The sequence below is a fragment of the Malus sylvestris genome, chromosome 4 (assembly GCF_916048215.2).
Source record: "Malus sylvestris chromosome 4, drMalSylv7.2, whole genome shotgun sequence".
NCBI lineage: Eukaryota > Viridiplantae > Streptophyta > Magnoliopsida > Rosales > Rosaceae > Malus > Malus sylvestris.
Genome location: NC_062263.1, coordinates 8,410,343 through 8,424,847, shown reverse-complemented (window position 1 = coordinate 8,424,847; position 14,505 = coordinate 8,410,343). Strand labels below are relative to the sequence as shown.

General features: G+C 38.0%; 2 protein-coding genes across 2 annotated transcripts; both read left to right on the top strand.

Annotated features, from left to right (window-relative positions):
* The first annotated feature begins 1,317 nt into the window (after positions 1–1,317).
* On the top strand, positions 1,318–13,570 carry LOC126620000 (uncharacterized). Its single transcript, XM_050288458.1, has 2 exons — positions 1,318–1,362; positions 11,752–13,570. The coding sequence occupies exon 2, from the start codon at positions 12,204–12,206 to the stop codon at positions 12,948–12,950; it is 747 nt and encodes a 248-aa protein (XP_050144415.1). The 5' UTR covers positions 1,318–1,362; positions 11,752–12,203; the 3' UTR covers positions 12,951–13,570.
* On the top strand, positions 7,011–10,393 carry LOC126619999 (cytochrome P450 87A3-like). Its single transcript, XM_050288457.1, has 9 exons — positions 7,011–7,252; positions 7,862–8,183; positions 8,275–8,424; positions 8,526–8,777; positions 8,866–8,955; positions 9,042–9,120; positions 9,465–9,571; positions 9,687–9,814; positions 9,907–10,393. The coding sequence occupies exons 1-9, from the start codon at positions 7,059–7,061 to the stop codon at positions 10,031–10,033; spliced, it is 1,449 nt and encodes a 482-aa protein (XP_050144414.1). The 5' UTR covers positions 7,011–7,058; the 3' UTR covers positions 10,034–10,393.
* Positions 13,571–14,505: the final 935 nt, after the last annotated feature.

Sequence of the window (14,505 nt, the reverse complement as noted above, 5' to 3'; positions counted from 1 at the left end):
TTCATGGCTGAAGCGGCCAGCATACATACGTAATAACTCGTCTGGCTTCTGGCGGATAGTGTACAAGTCATCTGCAGAGTGCAAGCGATCGGTTTGGAAAATGTGTTGGGAAACAAATAGTTTCCTCAATTCCTCAAATGAGTATACCGTCTCAGGTGTAAGACGACAATACCAATTTAGAGCTCCACTAGAGAGGGTGGAGGGGAAGAGAAGACATCGCTCTTCGTCGGTGTGCATCCGGTATGCCATGGTGGACTCAAAGAGGTTAAGGTGCTCAATCGGGTCCTCTTTTCCAGTATAAAGTTGCAAGCCAAGCTTTTGCTTTGTCTTTGCTTGAAGGGGGGTGTTGAGGATCCTCCTTGTAAGAGGGCCAGGCCTGGGTTGGTTCCAGTCAGGTATTTCAGCCTGACGTTCAGCCTTCAACTTGTTTACTTCCTCAAGAAGTTGTAGGACAAGGGGGTCCTGAGCGGAGTTATGTGTCACTGGAGTTTTCTTTCGTAAATCTCCATCTCCTATTGGAATTAGGAAGGTTTGATCAAGGGCATGTGATTTTTCCCTGGACTCGCTGTACTGGCTTCCAGGGTATGTCTGTCGGAACACCTCTGAGTCCCCTGTACCCTCATGTCTCTCTAGGACTTGTTGCCCCTTCCCTAAATTGGTGGCCGGCTTGGGCCGTGGCAAGGGACCGAGTCTCTTAGAAATCCTTGGGTCATTAATCTTTGAGCTTATATGGATGGAATTCTCTCGACGTTGCTTCAAGAAATCCCGACAATCGCGAAAGACGGCTTTCGATCCTTCTGCCCCTTCAGCAAAGAGGTGTCTCCCTCCACTTCTCATGGTTCAGGTCGAAGCAACTGGGTTAAGAGAAGCCTCATGTTGATTATCAAGTCGAGGGGTAATCTGTTCCCTATCAGGGATATCTATGTCGAATGCATGTGACCCTCCATGTTGGAGGGCACCCAGTTGATGGTTGACTTCCACGGGGGCAACAAGCTCGCGTGTCTGAGCTTGCCTAGCTTCGTGGAGTGTCTCGAAGAGCTTCTCATATTGCTCCTGGAGGACCTCATTCCTCATTGCTATCTTGTTGTTCTGAGCTTCCAACTCATCGACTTTAGCTTGAAGAAGAACTCGTTTTCCTTCCTTCTTTCGTTGTTTCGCACTATGTACAAGGGGGTGTCATTCTGTGTGATGTGGCTTCCTTCGCTTCCCATGCTGGAGAGGGATGCCTGATCAAAATAAAGTGTACGAATGATAGAAACCAGCTTGACACAGCTGAAGAGAGTAGGAATAAGTGTCGTTTCCCACAGACGGCGCCAAATGTTGATGCACAAAATCAGCGAAGACTTTGGTACAACAAAAACTGTCAGGTTTTATGACCTTCGCTTGGTTGCTTCGGTCACTAGTGAGGATAAGTACGTAAATGAATAGAGACAGAGAAGCAAACACAGGATGTACGTGGTTCACCCAGATTGGCTACGTCCACGGAGTAGAGGAGTTCTTATTAGTAGTGAAGGGCTTACACAAGTACAAAGGATCAAGCTCTCAATTTAGTGAGTTCTTGTGAATGATTTCACACAAAATGGCATTAGGCAATATTGTGGGGGGATGACCCCTATTTATAGAAAAACTTGTAGCTTTGTCACATTGACATGTGTCATGTTATGATTGGTTCTTGATGTTGACATGTGCTGCGCTCTGATTGGCTTCTAATCTTGACACGTGTCGAGTAGTGATTGGTCTCCTGGTCGGAGGGGAACTCTTCTGGGTCCTTGACAGTATAGCGTTGGCCGGTGCTCGGTAATTTCGGGATTGGTCAAGTATGGTACAAACAAACTCCATTTAAAATTGATGAAATAGGATCTGGGCTTGAAGCCCCCTTTCACCACGAAAATAGAAAATAAATGAGAATTTGGCTTGAGACAGGCGCTAGACTGTGGTAGTCTGATGCGGGATGCGGGATGCAGGTGCAGGGGGTCTGGGCGCGGTGGTTCAAACAGATTGCAGCAGAGGTCATCGCGACAATCAAATGGCAGGTCTTTGTGGTTCATCGGGTCTAATATCGTGGCGATGGTTCAGAACAGATTCATGGTTCAGAATCAATCAGGTGCGGCGGTGGTTTGGGCTTCAATCAGATTTATGGTCTGGGTTTCAGTAGCAGGTCGAGATCTGGTTGCAGGTCCTTGCGTGAAGGGATGAAGGCATGTGCTAACGATCCGTGAAATTTGCCCCATGGCTGATCGTAGATGGGGCTATGCCAATAGAGAGATGGAAGCTGTGCGCGTTTCTCTTTACGACTAGGGTTTCGTAGGTGGGTTGGTGGTGGTGCTGGAGGATTTAGATTTTTATTTTTGATAGTAGGGATTTAGATTTTTATTTTAAATTGTTTTTGTAGTTTTTTAATATTTTAAACAATTAGGTTTTTTTTTCTTTTTTTTTTGGTCCGCATCAAAAAGTGACAGATAAATTGACATAATATTTAACGGATGTATGATATTGAAATGAAATGATAAGTAAATGTATAAGATTGAAATGTTTTAAGAGCATTCCCAATGGAGGCTTTATCCTCCATGAGACTACTACGGGGCTAGCAACTTCCTTTCTTGTGTAGCATAAAATTGGGCTACATCTAGCCCCAAAAAACAGTGGGTTTCACAAAAAAAGTAGCAACCCATGTGAGCAAAACTCTATCAATCTCCATCCACTTGCAAATACACTTGTACTCTCCTTTTATTATTATTTTAATTCTTTTTTCTTACTTATTTTTCTTGCAATTTGGCTAATTAATGATTGTTTTAAATTCCATAAGAATTGAAATTTCAAATTGATTTAATGTTCATGAGCATTGATGGGTGAAATTTTCAAATAATTTATTTTCAAAATTGTATGATCCTAATTTACCAATTGGTCCTAGGTAAATTGTTGTGTTATACGTCAAAATCAAATTATTTCAGAAGGCGAAGTAGGTTTGTTTCTTTCAACGGATGAGTTTGAGATAAAAGAATATAATCCAACGAACGATTTATAAGTGATGAAATCTAACTTTGTCACAATTTGAACTTTTTAGGTTGAAGGGTTCATAAAAAAAAAATTAAGATAGCACGTCCAAAAATCAACTTAAGAAAAGCTAACACAAAAAAAAAAAATCATGGCTTAATCAAATTACTACATAAATAAATATATATAGCCCCATATAGAGCCCGAAAGATATAGCCCCTCATTGGGAGAAATTATTTTATAAAGCACCAAAGATTCCTCTGAGCTCTAAAATGGGCTATATCTACCACTTTTCCAGCCCCATGTAGAGCCCCTCACTGGGGATGAGATTGCAATTGCACCCAAAATTGAGAGTGCAAAATGTAATTTACCCTAGACTTTTGCTCACATTGGTTGCTACTTTTTTTTGTCGGACCCATTATTTTTTGGGGCTAAATGTACCCAATTTTATGCTACCTAAGAAAAGAAGTTGCTAGCTCCAGTGGTGGATCTACCCCATTTTTCGGCTCATTGGGAATAAAATTTCTTACTAAGGCTTGAAATGTAGTAGCCTCATAGAAGATAAAGCCCCCACTTAAGATGCTCTAATGCAGGAGCGAAGCCTCATGGGAAGCTGGAAAGGAACTACGATCTAGACTTTGAAGAAAATTCAGTAGTGTCCTTCCTTTTTTTTCTCTTTTGATTATAAATGATGTTCATAGCCTACATTAAAAAGGGAAAAATGTAGTGGGTTAAAGAAGAAAACCCTAACTACAAAAAGAATTCAACAGTTGTCAACAATATCATTTCTAGTAGTTTATTTATTTCCTCATACAGATCATTGTGTAACCAACATTTTCTTATTTGATTTTGGTGGAGGTATGGATTAAACTTGAGACGTATTTCAATACTCTGAAAGAGATGTTAATAATTCAATTAGTACCCTACCATTTAGAAAATGAGAATTCTTGCTTTTTCTAAACCATTACATTTTTCTTTTGCTTTTAATGAATGTCTCACTCCATGATTTCAACGTCGTTCTTTAAATTAACTTGACACATTAGCTGATTTTTCTAAAATTGTTGAGATTTGATTAGTTCAACTTAAATAGTGTTGATATTTCCAAATTGTTGAAATTTCATGAGTTCAACTTTTATACCCCAATCAACATCCTCATCCTTCAAGATGCCAAATAGAATTTCAAAGTTAAAATTTCATTATTCTAGCTGCGAACCTATAACTCTTTTTCCCCCAAAAGACATAAAAGTTAATTAAAAGATTTTTCTTCTATTCTAATTCTTGCGTCAATGAGTACCCTATTGTTTCAAAAATGAGAATTCTTGCTTCTTCTAAACCATTACAGTTTTTTTGCATTTAGTGAATGTCTCGCTCCATGATTTTAGTGTCCTTCTTTAAATTAACATGACACACCAATCAGCGTACTCTTAAATAGTTAGATGATAAAACCAATCTGCTTTGCTTTGATTCAATATACAGTGTATGCACTTGTTTTAAATAAATTGAACACATGGATCTTTATGCTAATTATAATTCAATAAACTCTTAATAGGTTAAATATAGAGATAATACTTTGAATCTTAACTTGGTCACTTAAATGATAAATATAATTCATCGAATCTTCATAAGCGAATAAGGATAATACATGTTAACTGTTATGCAAAAACAAAAAATAAAAATAAAATATCTTTGTAATTAATACTTTTATCTATAAACTGATGAGTAATGCTAGTAGGTAGACTAAATTTGTAAACTAAATGACGTGTCACAAATAAAAAATAAGCACGTTAAAACACTTAAGTAATAATCCAATCATCAACTTTTATGTCATTAGTTTACAAAATTTAGTCTACATATTTAGTCTCGCTAACATTACCCTAAATGAATTTCTCACCAAATTAATAGAATTGAGGTGGTCCTAAGGTTGTTAATGTACGTTTTAGGGAAGCACAACACATAGAAACCCAAGGTCCTTGATTCTCTTGGCATTAAGCGAAAGAAATATTTGTGGCAAATCATGTGATGATATAATTGGATTATGTCTTATTTTAGAACCGATAATTTGAGAATTCTTTTGTTTCTACAGCAATCATTATGTGGTCTTAGACTATCTCCAATCCTGACCTAAAACCTAAAAATATTTAGCCTAGAAAATTTAGGTTTTAGCCCAGAAACAGCTTTTCTACTCCAACCCTTTTGGCCTAAAATTTTAGCCCCAGATTATCAAAAAATAAATTAAGGCTATTTTTTTTAAATTAACTTTTTTTAAAAAAAAAATTATGTAGACTATCCTAAATTAATTTTATGAACATTTTAACCTAAAAATATTTAAATTCCGATAAATTTTGAAAAATCACTAAATCAATACATAAAAATCATGATAAACCACATAAACTTTTAAAAAAAAAATTATTCTAGCCGTTGGAAAAAAATATTTAAATTCCAATAAATTTTAAGATTATTCTAGCCATTGGATTTAAATTTGGACCGTTAGATCTTTTTTTTACCGTTAGATTTGATTATATTCGATTTAAGCCGTTGGATTCAATAAATATATAAATATAAAACAAAAAAATTTGAATGTGGACCATTGGATTAACCAACGGTCCAATTACCACCACCACCCGATGAAGAAAAGTAGCCGTTGGCTACAGGACAAGGCCCACTTTTCACTCTCATCCGTGGGTCCCAGCAGCTTTTGTGAGCTAAATTTGTGACCTATATTTGCCTTCATTTTAAGTTTTAGGTTTTAGGTTTGGTTTAGGTTTTGGGTTGGAGTGAATTTGGGGGGGGAAGGGAAAATTTAGGATATAAGCCACCATTGGAGATGGTCTAAGGCGACTAATGTTGTAAAGATATAATTAGATGAAAGGACAAATTTGCCCATGTGGTCCAACATAATACTCATATGCGTTAAAGGCAAGTGGCTCTGTTATTTGCCTTATACTAGGCAGCAAATTCGAATGGTTTCCTTTTTTTTTTCTTTTAATTATAACCGATATTCTAGGCGGCTAGTGACGCGGTTTGGCCTAAGCAAAAGGCGATGAACTCGGACGTGCGTCGTGGTGGAAGTGCAAGCGGCACTCTGTTTGCAATCTCTGCGTCGTCACCGAGAAAACGAAGGACGGAGGAATCAGGGGAGAAAAGAAGGGAGTGAGGGATGGTTCTAGAAAAGAGAAATTTTTATTATAAAATAAATTGTTTTTTTTAATTATTTTTTAAAGAATTTGTTCATGTGAATTGCCGGGGCAATTTTTTTAAAGGATAGAGATGCCCTCGAGCAATTACTGATCATTAAGGCAATATTTGCCAATAGCCCAATAACTGGGCCAATTATCGCCCTAAGAGTAGAGTTGCTCTAATGCCACTAGTAGATACTTGTGGATATGCTACAGGTAGTTACTAGTGAATATTCCATATTTTCCCACTCAAAGTCTTCTGAGTTACAGTAAAAATAATCAGTCACGCTGAAGTCCAACATCTCTGTCCATTTCTTCAGCCAAAGGATAGATAAGTGTAAACATGAATTAATGTTTTCATATATTCTGCAGAAATCAAGAATAAAATGAAGCAGAGGAAGAAGATTAGAGAAGAGAGAAAGAGAGAGAATTTCTACATAGAGTTGTTTGTTGTGATTCACACTTCGCACAACTGAGAGTTCGTTACAGACTGTCTAGCACATACACTCTTCACACGCAGCTGCACTAATAGCAATACTAAATGCTTAACTGCCTAATTATATTTTTTTAACAATATCAGGCTTTAATCTATTGACACGTGTCATCATCTAAACCATTGAAATATTTACAATAAGAAGTTACGTACAAAATCCTAGACAAAGGAAACAAATATTATACAGCAATTATTGTTGGGGCCCTTGTACAAAATCCTAGACAAAGGAAACAAATATTATACAGCAATTATTGTTCTCTTTCTCTCTTTTTCAGGTCATGAATTAATACAAGTTTTTCTTGTAGTTAAAAAAAGTTGTGGCCTGCCTTTATATAAACATCTCCTCTCTCTCAACCTTCTCACTTTTAGAACTATCAGAGTGAGAGTTTGGCAAGATGTGGGCATTGTGCATGGCAGCCTTAGTTCTTATAAGCATAACACATTGGGTTTACAGGTGGAGGAATCCCAAATGCAATGGAGAACTTCCACCAGGTTCAATGGGATTGCCATTACTTGGGGAGAGCTTGCAGTTTTTCACTCCCACAACCTCATCTGATATTCCTCCCTTCATCAAGAAAAGGATGCAAAGGTGAGATTTATGACAATAATTCACTGTTCTAAAAAGCCTGCCTAAACACTAAGCTGCTGGCTACAGGCTCGAATAATCTTTAGACGTTTGAAAATTAAGAAATGGCGCCTAGACCTACGTAATTAGGTGTCCGCCTAGCCCGCCTAGGTCGCAACTCTCATTTAGACAAAAAATCGACAACTTTCATTTTGCATTTTATTTTTGTTCAATAAATTGTAAGAGACTTGTTATATACTTTGATGAACACTCATTATATGCTTATTTCCCATATTTTCAATATGTTTTAATACTTTAATCTATATGTCATTTTATTTTGCAATATATGTATCCCAATACAATTATTTATTTTTTAAGTATAATAATGCACATATTTATATGATATAAATAAATTTACTCAATATTTTAATGTGATTTTAACGGAAAATAATATTCATACATCCATTTTATCTTCATGCACACTCGTGTTTAATTATAGTCTTTGGACTGAATAAATTAAAAAAGAAACAATAGACATAAATAAATGGGGGTATGCAGAAGGGAAACGGTGTACGGATTAATATACGATCTTTACATGAAAATTTTAATTAAACGATTGCACTTAATGCGTAGATATGGGCCAATATTCAAAACTAGTTTGGTGGGAAGACAACTCATAGTATCAACAGACCCAGATTTCAATCACTATATCTTCCAACAAGATGATAAGTTGTTTCTAAGCTGGTATCCAGACACCTTCAAAGAAGTTATGGGCAAGGAAAACATGGGTACCCTGTACGGTTACATTCACAAATATGTCAAGAACATGGTGTTTGATCTTGTTGGCCCTGAAAGCCTAAAAAGGATGCTCCCTGAAATCGAACAGGAAATGGAGAAAAAATTGCAGCAATGGTCGTGTCAGGACATTACAGAATTGAAAGACGAATGTGCTAATGTAATTTCGTTATCGGGCTAACCTTTCTTCTTTTATATTTCGTACTTGTTTTAAGTCTGATAAGCATATTTGGTTTTTTTTTTTTTTTCAGTTGATATTTGATCTGAATGCAAAGAAACTCATTAGTTATGATTCAAAAACATCTTCGGATAATCTCAGGGAAAACTTCGATGAGTTCATTCGGGGATTGATTTCCTTTCCTTTAGGCATCCCCGGAACAGCTTATCACAAATGTTTACAGGTAAATATAATTCTGCAACACTAGTATAATTCGTATATATATATATAGAATTCATTTCTTCCTTTTAATTCTTGGTTTGATCATCTTCAACAATTTCTCAGGGAAGAAAACGGGCAATGAGGGTGCTGCAAAACTTGCTGCAGGAAAGACGAGGAAAGTCCCGACAGCAGCCCATCGACTTTTTCGATTACTTGATCGAAGAGTCTGACAAAGAGGGGACGCTCATGACAGACGAAATTTCTCTAGATTTGATTTTTTTGCTGCTTTTTGCAAGCTTTGAAACAACCTCAACTGCTATAACTCTTGCCGTCAAGCTTCTTTCAGACCATCCTCGGGCGCTTGAGCAATTGACGGTCTGATCTTTCAAACTATTTCAGATAGTTTATACCAACATAAAAGAGGATATTTAGGACCGTTGTTAACATTTCTACCTTATTACAGGAAGAACATGAAATGATTTTAAAACAAAGGGAAAATTCAGATTCAGGACTTACATGGAAAGAATATAAATCAATGACATTTACATTACAGGTGAGTCAAGACCCTTTCACTTTTGGAGCTTCAAAGGACAGAAAGTAACTGTGGTTTTTTTACAAACTGACAATTCCAATTTGCAGTCCATTAACGAAACGATTAGGCTGGCAAATATAGTTCCAGGCATCTTTCGAAAAGCAGCAACAGATATAAATTACAAGGGTATGTAGGAATAATTAAAGTATTGCTTTCCTTCCCTTACAACTAATGAGTCATTCCTTCTTATCTAAAAAATACAGTTGAAAATATATTGAACTGAAATACCAAAATAATAGTCTCGGCAAAACTGCCTAAATGTGAGGCTTCTTACATGTGACAATCATATGTATTTGTATAGGAAATCATTTTTCTAAGGAAACCTCGACGGTATGAGTGAGATTTTATTAAAAGTTACATGCACCTAGGGGGATATAAATCACAATCCTTATTGTGGTGGGGTATACTGAGGGAGATTTTATAGGAAATCATTCTTATTTAACATATTTTACCTGTTGTTGTTGTTGTAGGGTATACTATTCCAGCTGGTTGGGGAGTTATGGTTTGTCCCCCAGCGGTTCACATGAACCCAGAAACATATGATGATCCTTTGGCATTCAATCCATGGAGATGGGAGGTGGGTTCAATATCTGAGAATGTTTTGTTCTAGTTAATCTTGGACAAACAAAATAATAAGAAAGAGAAAGCTTCTTACCATTAATTCTTAGTCCTAAGTTGTACTAATTATACAGGGAATGCAAATACACACCGCATCCAGAAATTTCATGGCCTTTGGTGGGGGCATGAGATTCTGCGCAGGAGCGGACTCTGCTAAGGTGCATATGGCTGTGTTTCTCCATTGCTTAGTTACAAAGTACAGGTAAAATTAATAAGAGTACGTATTCCTTCAATGATTGTAAGAAAAGAGATCGAGTCGTAAAATTCACATTTATTTGCATTCAAAACTGTCAGGTGGGAAGCAATTAGAGGAGGAAATATAGTCCGAACTCCCGGTCTACAATTTCCGGAAGGTTTTCACATTCGAATGAAAGAGAAAGAATCAAGCAACAGGAAACAACCTATAAGTCTTGAGACTTGAACCAGATATATATTGTCAATATGGGTGATGTAGCCAGCGACAATCTGCTTTTCATATTGTCAAGATTTGAACTAAATAAAACCTCTCATTGACAAGCGAAGATGAATCACTTGATCACATATTAAGAGGCTCATATTGTCAAGTATTAAATATTCGTAAGTTGTACCTTCCCTGTCATTTTGAATGTTTTCTATCTTGCTTAGGATGCATGCGAAAGTTCCGTGTTTCTACGTAGATCTTTCTCAATATTTAGTTGAGTAAAGGTGGGAAGTAGAAAAAGGAACAGGCATAAAATGTATCGATCCGATATGTAAGAGAAATTTGCCAATAAAAACGTCCTTGTAACATTCTGTGGGAAAATGTTTCAGCCTCAGCGTTTTACTTTCTTTTTTATATACAGCTTTGTATTCCAATAACATCACAGAAATGTCAAGATCTAAGTTTTTCTCTCCGATCTATGTATATATAATACTGTGATGTTTAATTCCATATACAAATGTACGTGACACAGAAAGTTAATTGTCCCAATATTCTCTCTGCATTGTTATTGAAGGGGATTTTACCAACAAAAATAAGGATAAAAACACTTTAAAATATTTGCAAGAGTACAAGGTTATCGTAGTATAACAGCTCAAGTAAGGTCGTTTTCTGCAGGAATTGAATGAATAATTTATGTAAACACCAAATCTGAATTAATTAATTGAAAACAAAGTTTGGAAAATGTTGATTTTATGACCTAAACTATTAAAAATGAATTTTAAATTAAAACAATTAAAGAAAAAAGAAACCAATGGGAACAATCTTAGAAAATAATAATAAAAGAACACTAGGGTTCTGCCGTCCTCTTAACAATCTTATGTTGTTTTACTAATTACTTATGAATTACACATGCAACTTTGAAAGTTAGGTTTTCCTTATGCATATTCTACTGGTGGCATTCAAGCTAGAATGTACATCAAACATGCAATCTGTCTGTGGCATTCATATCAAATATAAACATGCATGACTCATTACGCTTTGTGAAAACCTTTTGAAAAACCATGCAACCCCTAAGACGTGACATTCGCCCTAGGTGAAATTACAACTATCAATCACAAGAAGCAATACTCAATCCTCCGGTGGCATTCCGACCAAATTGCATCGAATTACTTATCTAAATATCCTAATGGTAGCTAAGCATTAAGATATAGAGATAGTTTAAACACAGTGATTAATAATTCAAAGCATGCATGCATAGTATCATAAGCAATTAAATGAAGACTATGTTTGTACCATACTTGACCAATCCCGAAATTACTGAGCACCGGTCAACGTTATACCGTCAAGGATCCACAAGAGTTTACCTACCAAGAGGCCAATCACAGTACGACACGTGTCAACACCAAGAGGCCAATCACAAGGCGACACATGTCAACATCAAAGGTCAATCACAGCATGACACGTGTCAAGACCAGAACAAAGTTAGAAACTCTCTTCTATAAAAGGACATCATTCTCCCACAATAATCCCTAATGTCATTTGGACTAAATCATTCACTAGTACTCACTAAAGGAGAGCTTAAACCTATGTACTTGTGTAAACCCTTCACAATTAATGAGTACTCATATACTCCGTAGACGTAGCCAATCTAGGTGAACCACGTACATCTTATGTTTGCTTCCCTGTCTTTATCCATTTACATACTTATCCACACTAATGACCAGAGCAATCTAGCAAAGGTCACAAACTTGACACTTTCTGTTGTATCAAAGTCCTCGCTGATTTTGTGCATTAACAATTGGCACCGTCTGTGGGAACGACACTTATTCCCACTCTTTTCAGCTTTGTCAAGCTGGTTTCCACCATTCGTACACTCTCTTTTGACCAGGCATCCCTCTCCAACATGGGGAGCGAATGAAGCCATGACACACAGAATGACACCCCTCTTGCACCTAGTGCGAAGCAACGAAAGAAAGAAGGAAAGAAGCTCGCTCTTCAAGCTAAAGTCGATGAGCTGGAGGCTCAGAACAACAAGATAACAATAAAGAATGAGATCCTCCAAGAACAATATGAGAAGCTCTTCGAGACGTTCCACGAAACTAGACGTACTCAAACACGCGAGCTTGTTGCCTATGTGGACATTAACCATCATCTGGGTGCCCTCTAACACGGAGGGTCACCTTCATTCGACATGGGTATCCCCAATAAAGAGCGAGCTAATCATCAAAACATTGATCAACATGAGACTTCTCTCAACCCAGCTGCTTCGACCCGAAGCAGGAGAAGTGGAGGAAGACACCTCCTTGCAGAAGGGTTGGAAGCATCGAAAGTCGTTTATCGTGATTGCCGAGACTTCCTAAAGCAACGTCGAGAGAATCCCCTCCACATAAGCTTGAAGATCAATGACCCAAGGGTTTCTGAAAAACTCAGTCCCCTCCCACGACCCATGCCAGCTGCCCATCTAAGGAAGGAACGACAGGTCCTAGAGGAACATGAAGGTACAAAGGACTCAGAGGTATTCCGACAGACTCGCCTTAGAAGTCAGTACGGCGAATCCAAGGAAAAATCACCCGCTCTTGCTCAAACTTTCCTACTTTCGAGAGACGATGAAGATTTACATAAGAAAATTCCAGTGGTACATGACTCTACTCAAGACCCCCTTGTCCTACAGCTCCTTGAGGAAGTAAACAAGTTGAAGGCTGAACGTCAGGCCGAGATACCTGACTGGAACCAACCCAGGCCTGACCCTCTCACAAAGAGGATCCTCGACACCCCATTCAAGCGAAGACAAAACAAAAGCTTGGTTTACAACTCTATACTGGAAGGGAGGACCCGATTGAACATTTTAACCTCTTTGAGTCCACCATGGCATATCAGATGCACATCGACAAAGAGCGATGTCTTCTCTTCCCTTCCACCCTCTCTAGCGAAGCTCTAAACTGGTATTGTCGTCTTCCACCCGAGACAGTAGACTCATTTGAGGAACTAAGGAAACTGTTTGTCTTTCAACACATCTTCCAGACCGATCGCTTACATTCTGCAGATGACTTGTACACTATTCGCTAGAAACCGGACAAGTCACTACGAGAGTATGCCGGTCGCTTCAGCCATGAGTATTTTCGCTGCGTTGAGGCAGATGACAAGACCGCCCTCAAAGCCTTCACGGCATGCCTACGCGATTGTTTCTTCAAGTACGTGATCAATGCCAACACTTGGAAGACTTACTCTGAGGTGATGGCACAGGCTCACAACCACGCCTCCGCTGAAGCAATGACATACCAAGGGAACCCCCATATGGTTAACCCCTATCAACAAGTGGGAAGTGGAAGTCAAGTTCTACCAAGTGAGGAGATCTTGGCCATTCAAACACTCATTGTATCATCTTCTGCCTCATTTAGCTACTCGCTAAGTCACCAAACGTATTTGTCTCTTGGTAAGAGAAAGGATTTTTACTCTCAGCAAACCCATTACAACAAGAGAGATAAAAGTTCGTGTCAAGACAACCAGGGGTGAACGTACCGTCGACTATTATGACTATAGGGCCAAGCCTTACTCTTTCAAAGTGGAAGACTAAGTACTGAAGGAAATGCTATTATAAGAAGGCATACACATTACAAATGTTTTGACTCTCAACCGCTTGAGATCTTTTGTCACACAAGCCATTCGGAAAATATTTAAAGAATAGGGAATTCAGACAACTTCTTCTGAGTCTTTTGCATTCCTAGCACTGGAACACTTGGTCTACGCTGACCTACCCCTATATTCCAACTCAAAGCTTCAACATGCGTACTTTGACACAAAGTATATGATACTAAGTGTTACAACCAACATGGTTCACATATCGAAAGCATGGATCCATTCATGCATAGCAAAACATTCATAAGCATCACTCATGTTAATCAGCATAAACATCATACATTCCAACACATTTATACATAAACATCATACATTCCAACACATCCATACATAAGCCAAATATGCATCGAAATGGTTCAACATACTTTGTGTCATTCGACACTTACTACAATGTGCCTCGACACCCTGCCCTTATTCTCACCAACCAGGTGATGAAATGTACAACCCGTCCTCTCCTTCATGCTACCAACCAGATGATGAAATGTACAACCCGTACTTTAATATCATTTGGCAACTTGCCACTTATGCCACGAACCAGGTGAAGAAAGAACTCACCTTCATGCCACCAATCAGGTGATGAAATGTACAACCCATACTCTAATATCATTTGGCAACTTGCCACTCATGCCACCAACCAGGTGAAGAAGGAACTCATCTTCGTACCACCAACCAGGTGATGAAATGTACAACCTGTACTCTCCTTCATGCCACCAATCAGGTGATGAAATGTACAACCCATACTCTAATATCATTTGGCAACTTGCCACTCATGCCACCAACCAGGTAAAGAAGGAACTCATCTTCGTACCACCAACCAGGTGATGAAATGTACAACCTGTACTCTCCTTCATGCCACC

Excerpts from the sequence above, each read along its gene's own strand:
- LOC126619999 (XM_050288457.1), top strand. The coding sequence starts at position 7,059 with ATGTGGGCATTGTGCATGGCAGCCTTAGTTCTTATAAGCATAACACAT. Across the intron at positions 8,425-8,525 it reads CTTATCACAAATGTTTACAG|GGAAGAAAACGGGCAATGAG; the intron begins GTAAATATAATT and ends ACAATTTCTCAG. Across the intron at positions 9,572-9,686 it reads TCAATCCATGGAGATGGGAG|GGAATGCAAATACACACCGC; the intron begins GTGGGTTCAATA and ends CTAATTATACAG.
- LOC126620000 (XM_050288458.1), top strand. The coding sequence starts at position 12,204 with ATGGGTATCCCCAATAAAGAGCGAGCTAATCATCAAAACATTGATCAA.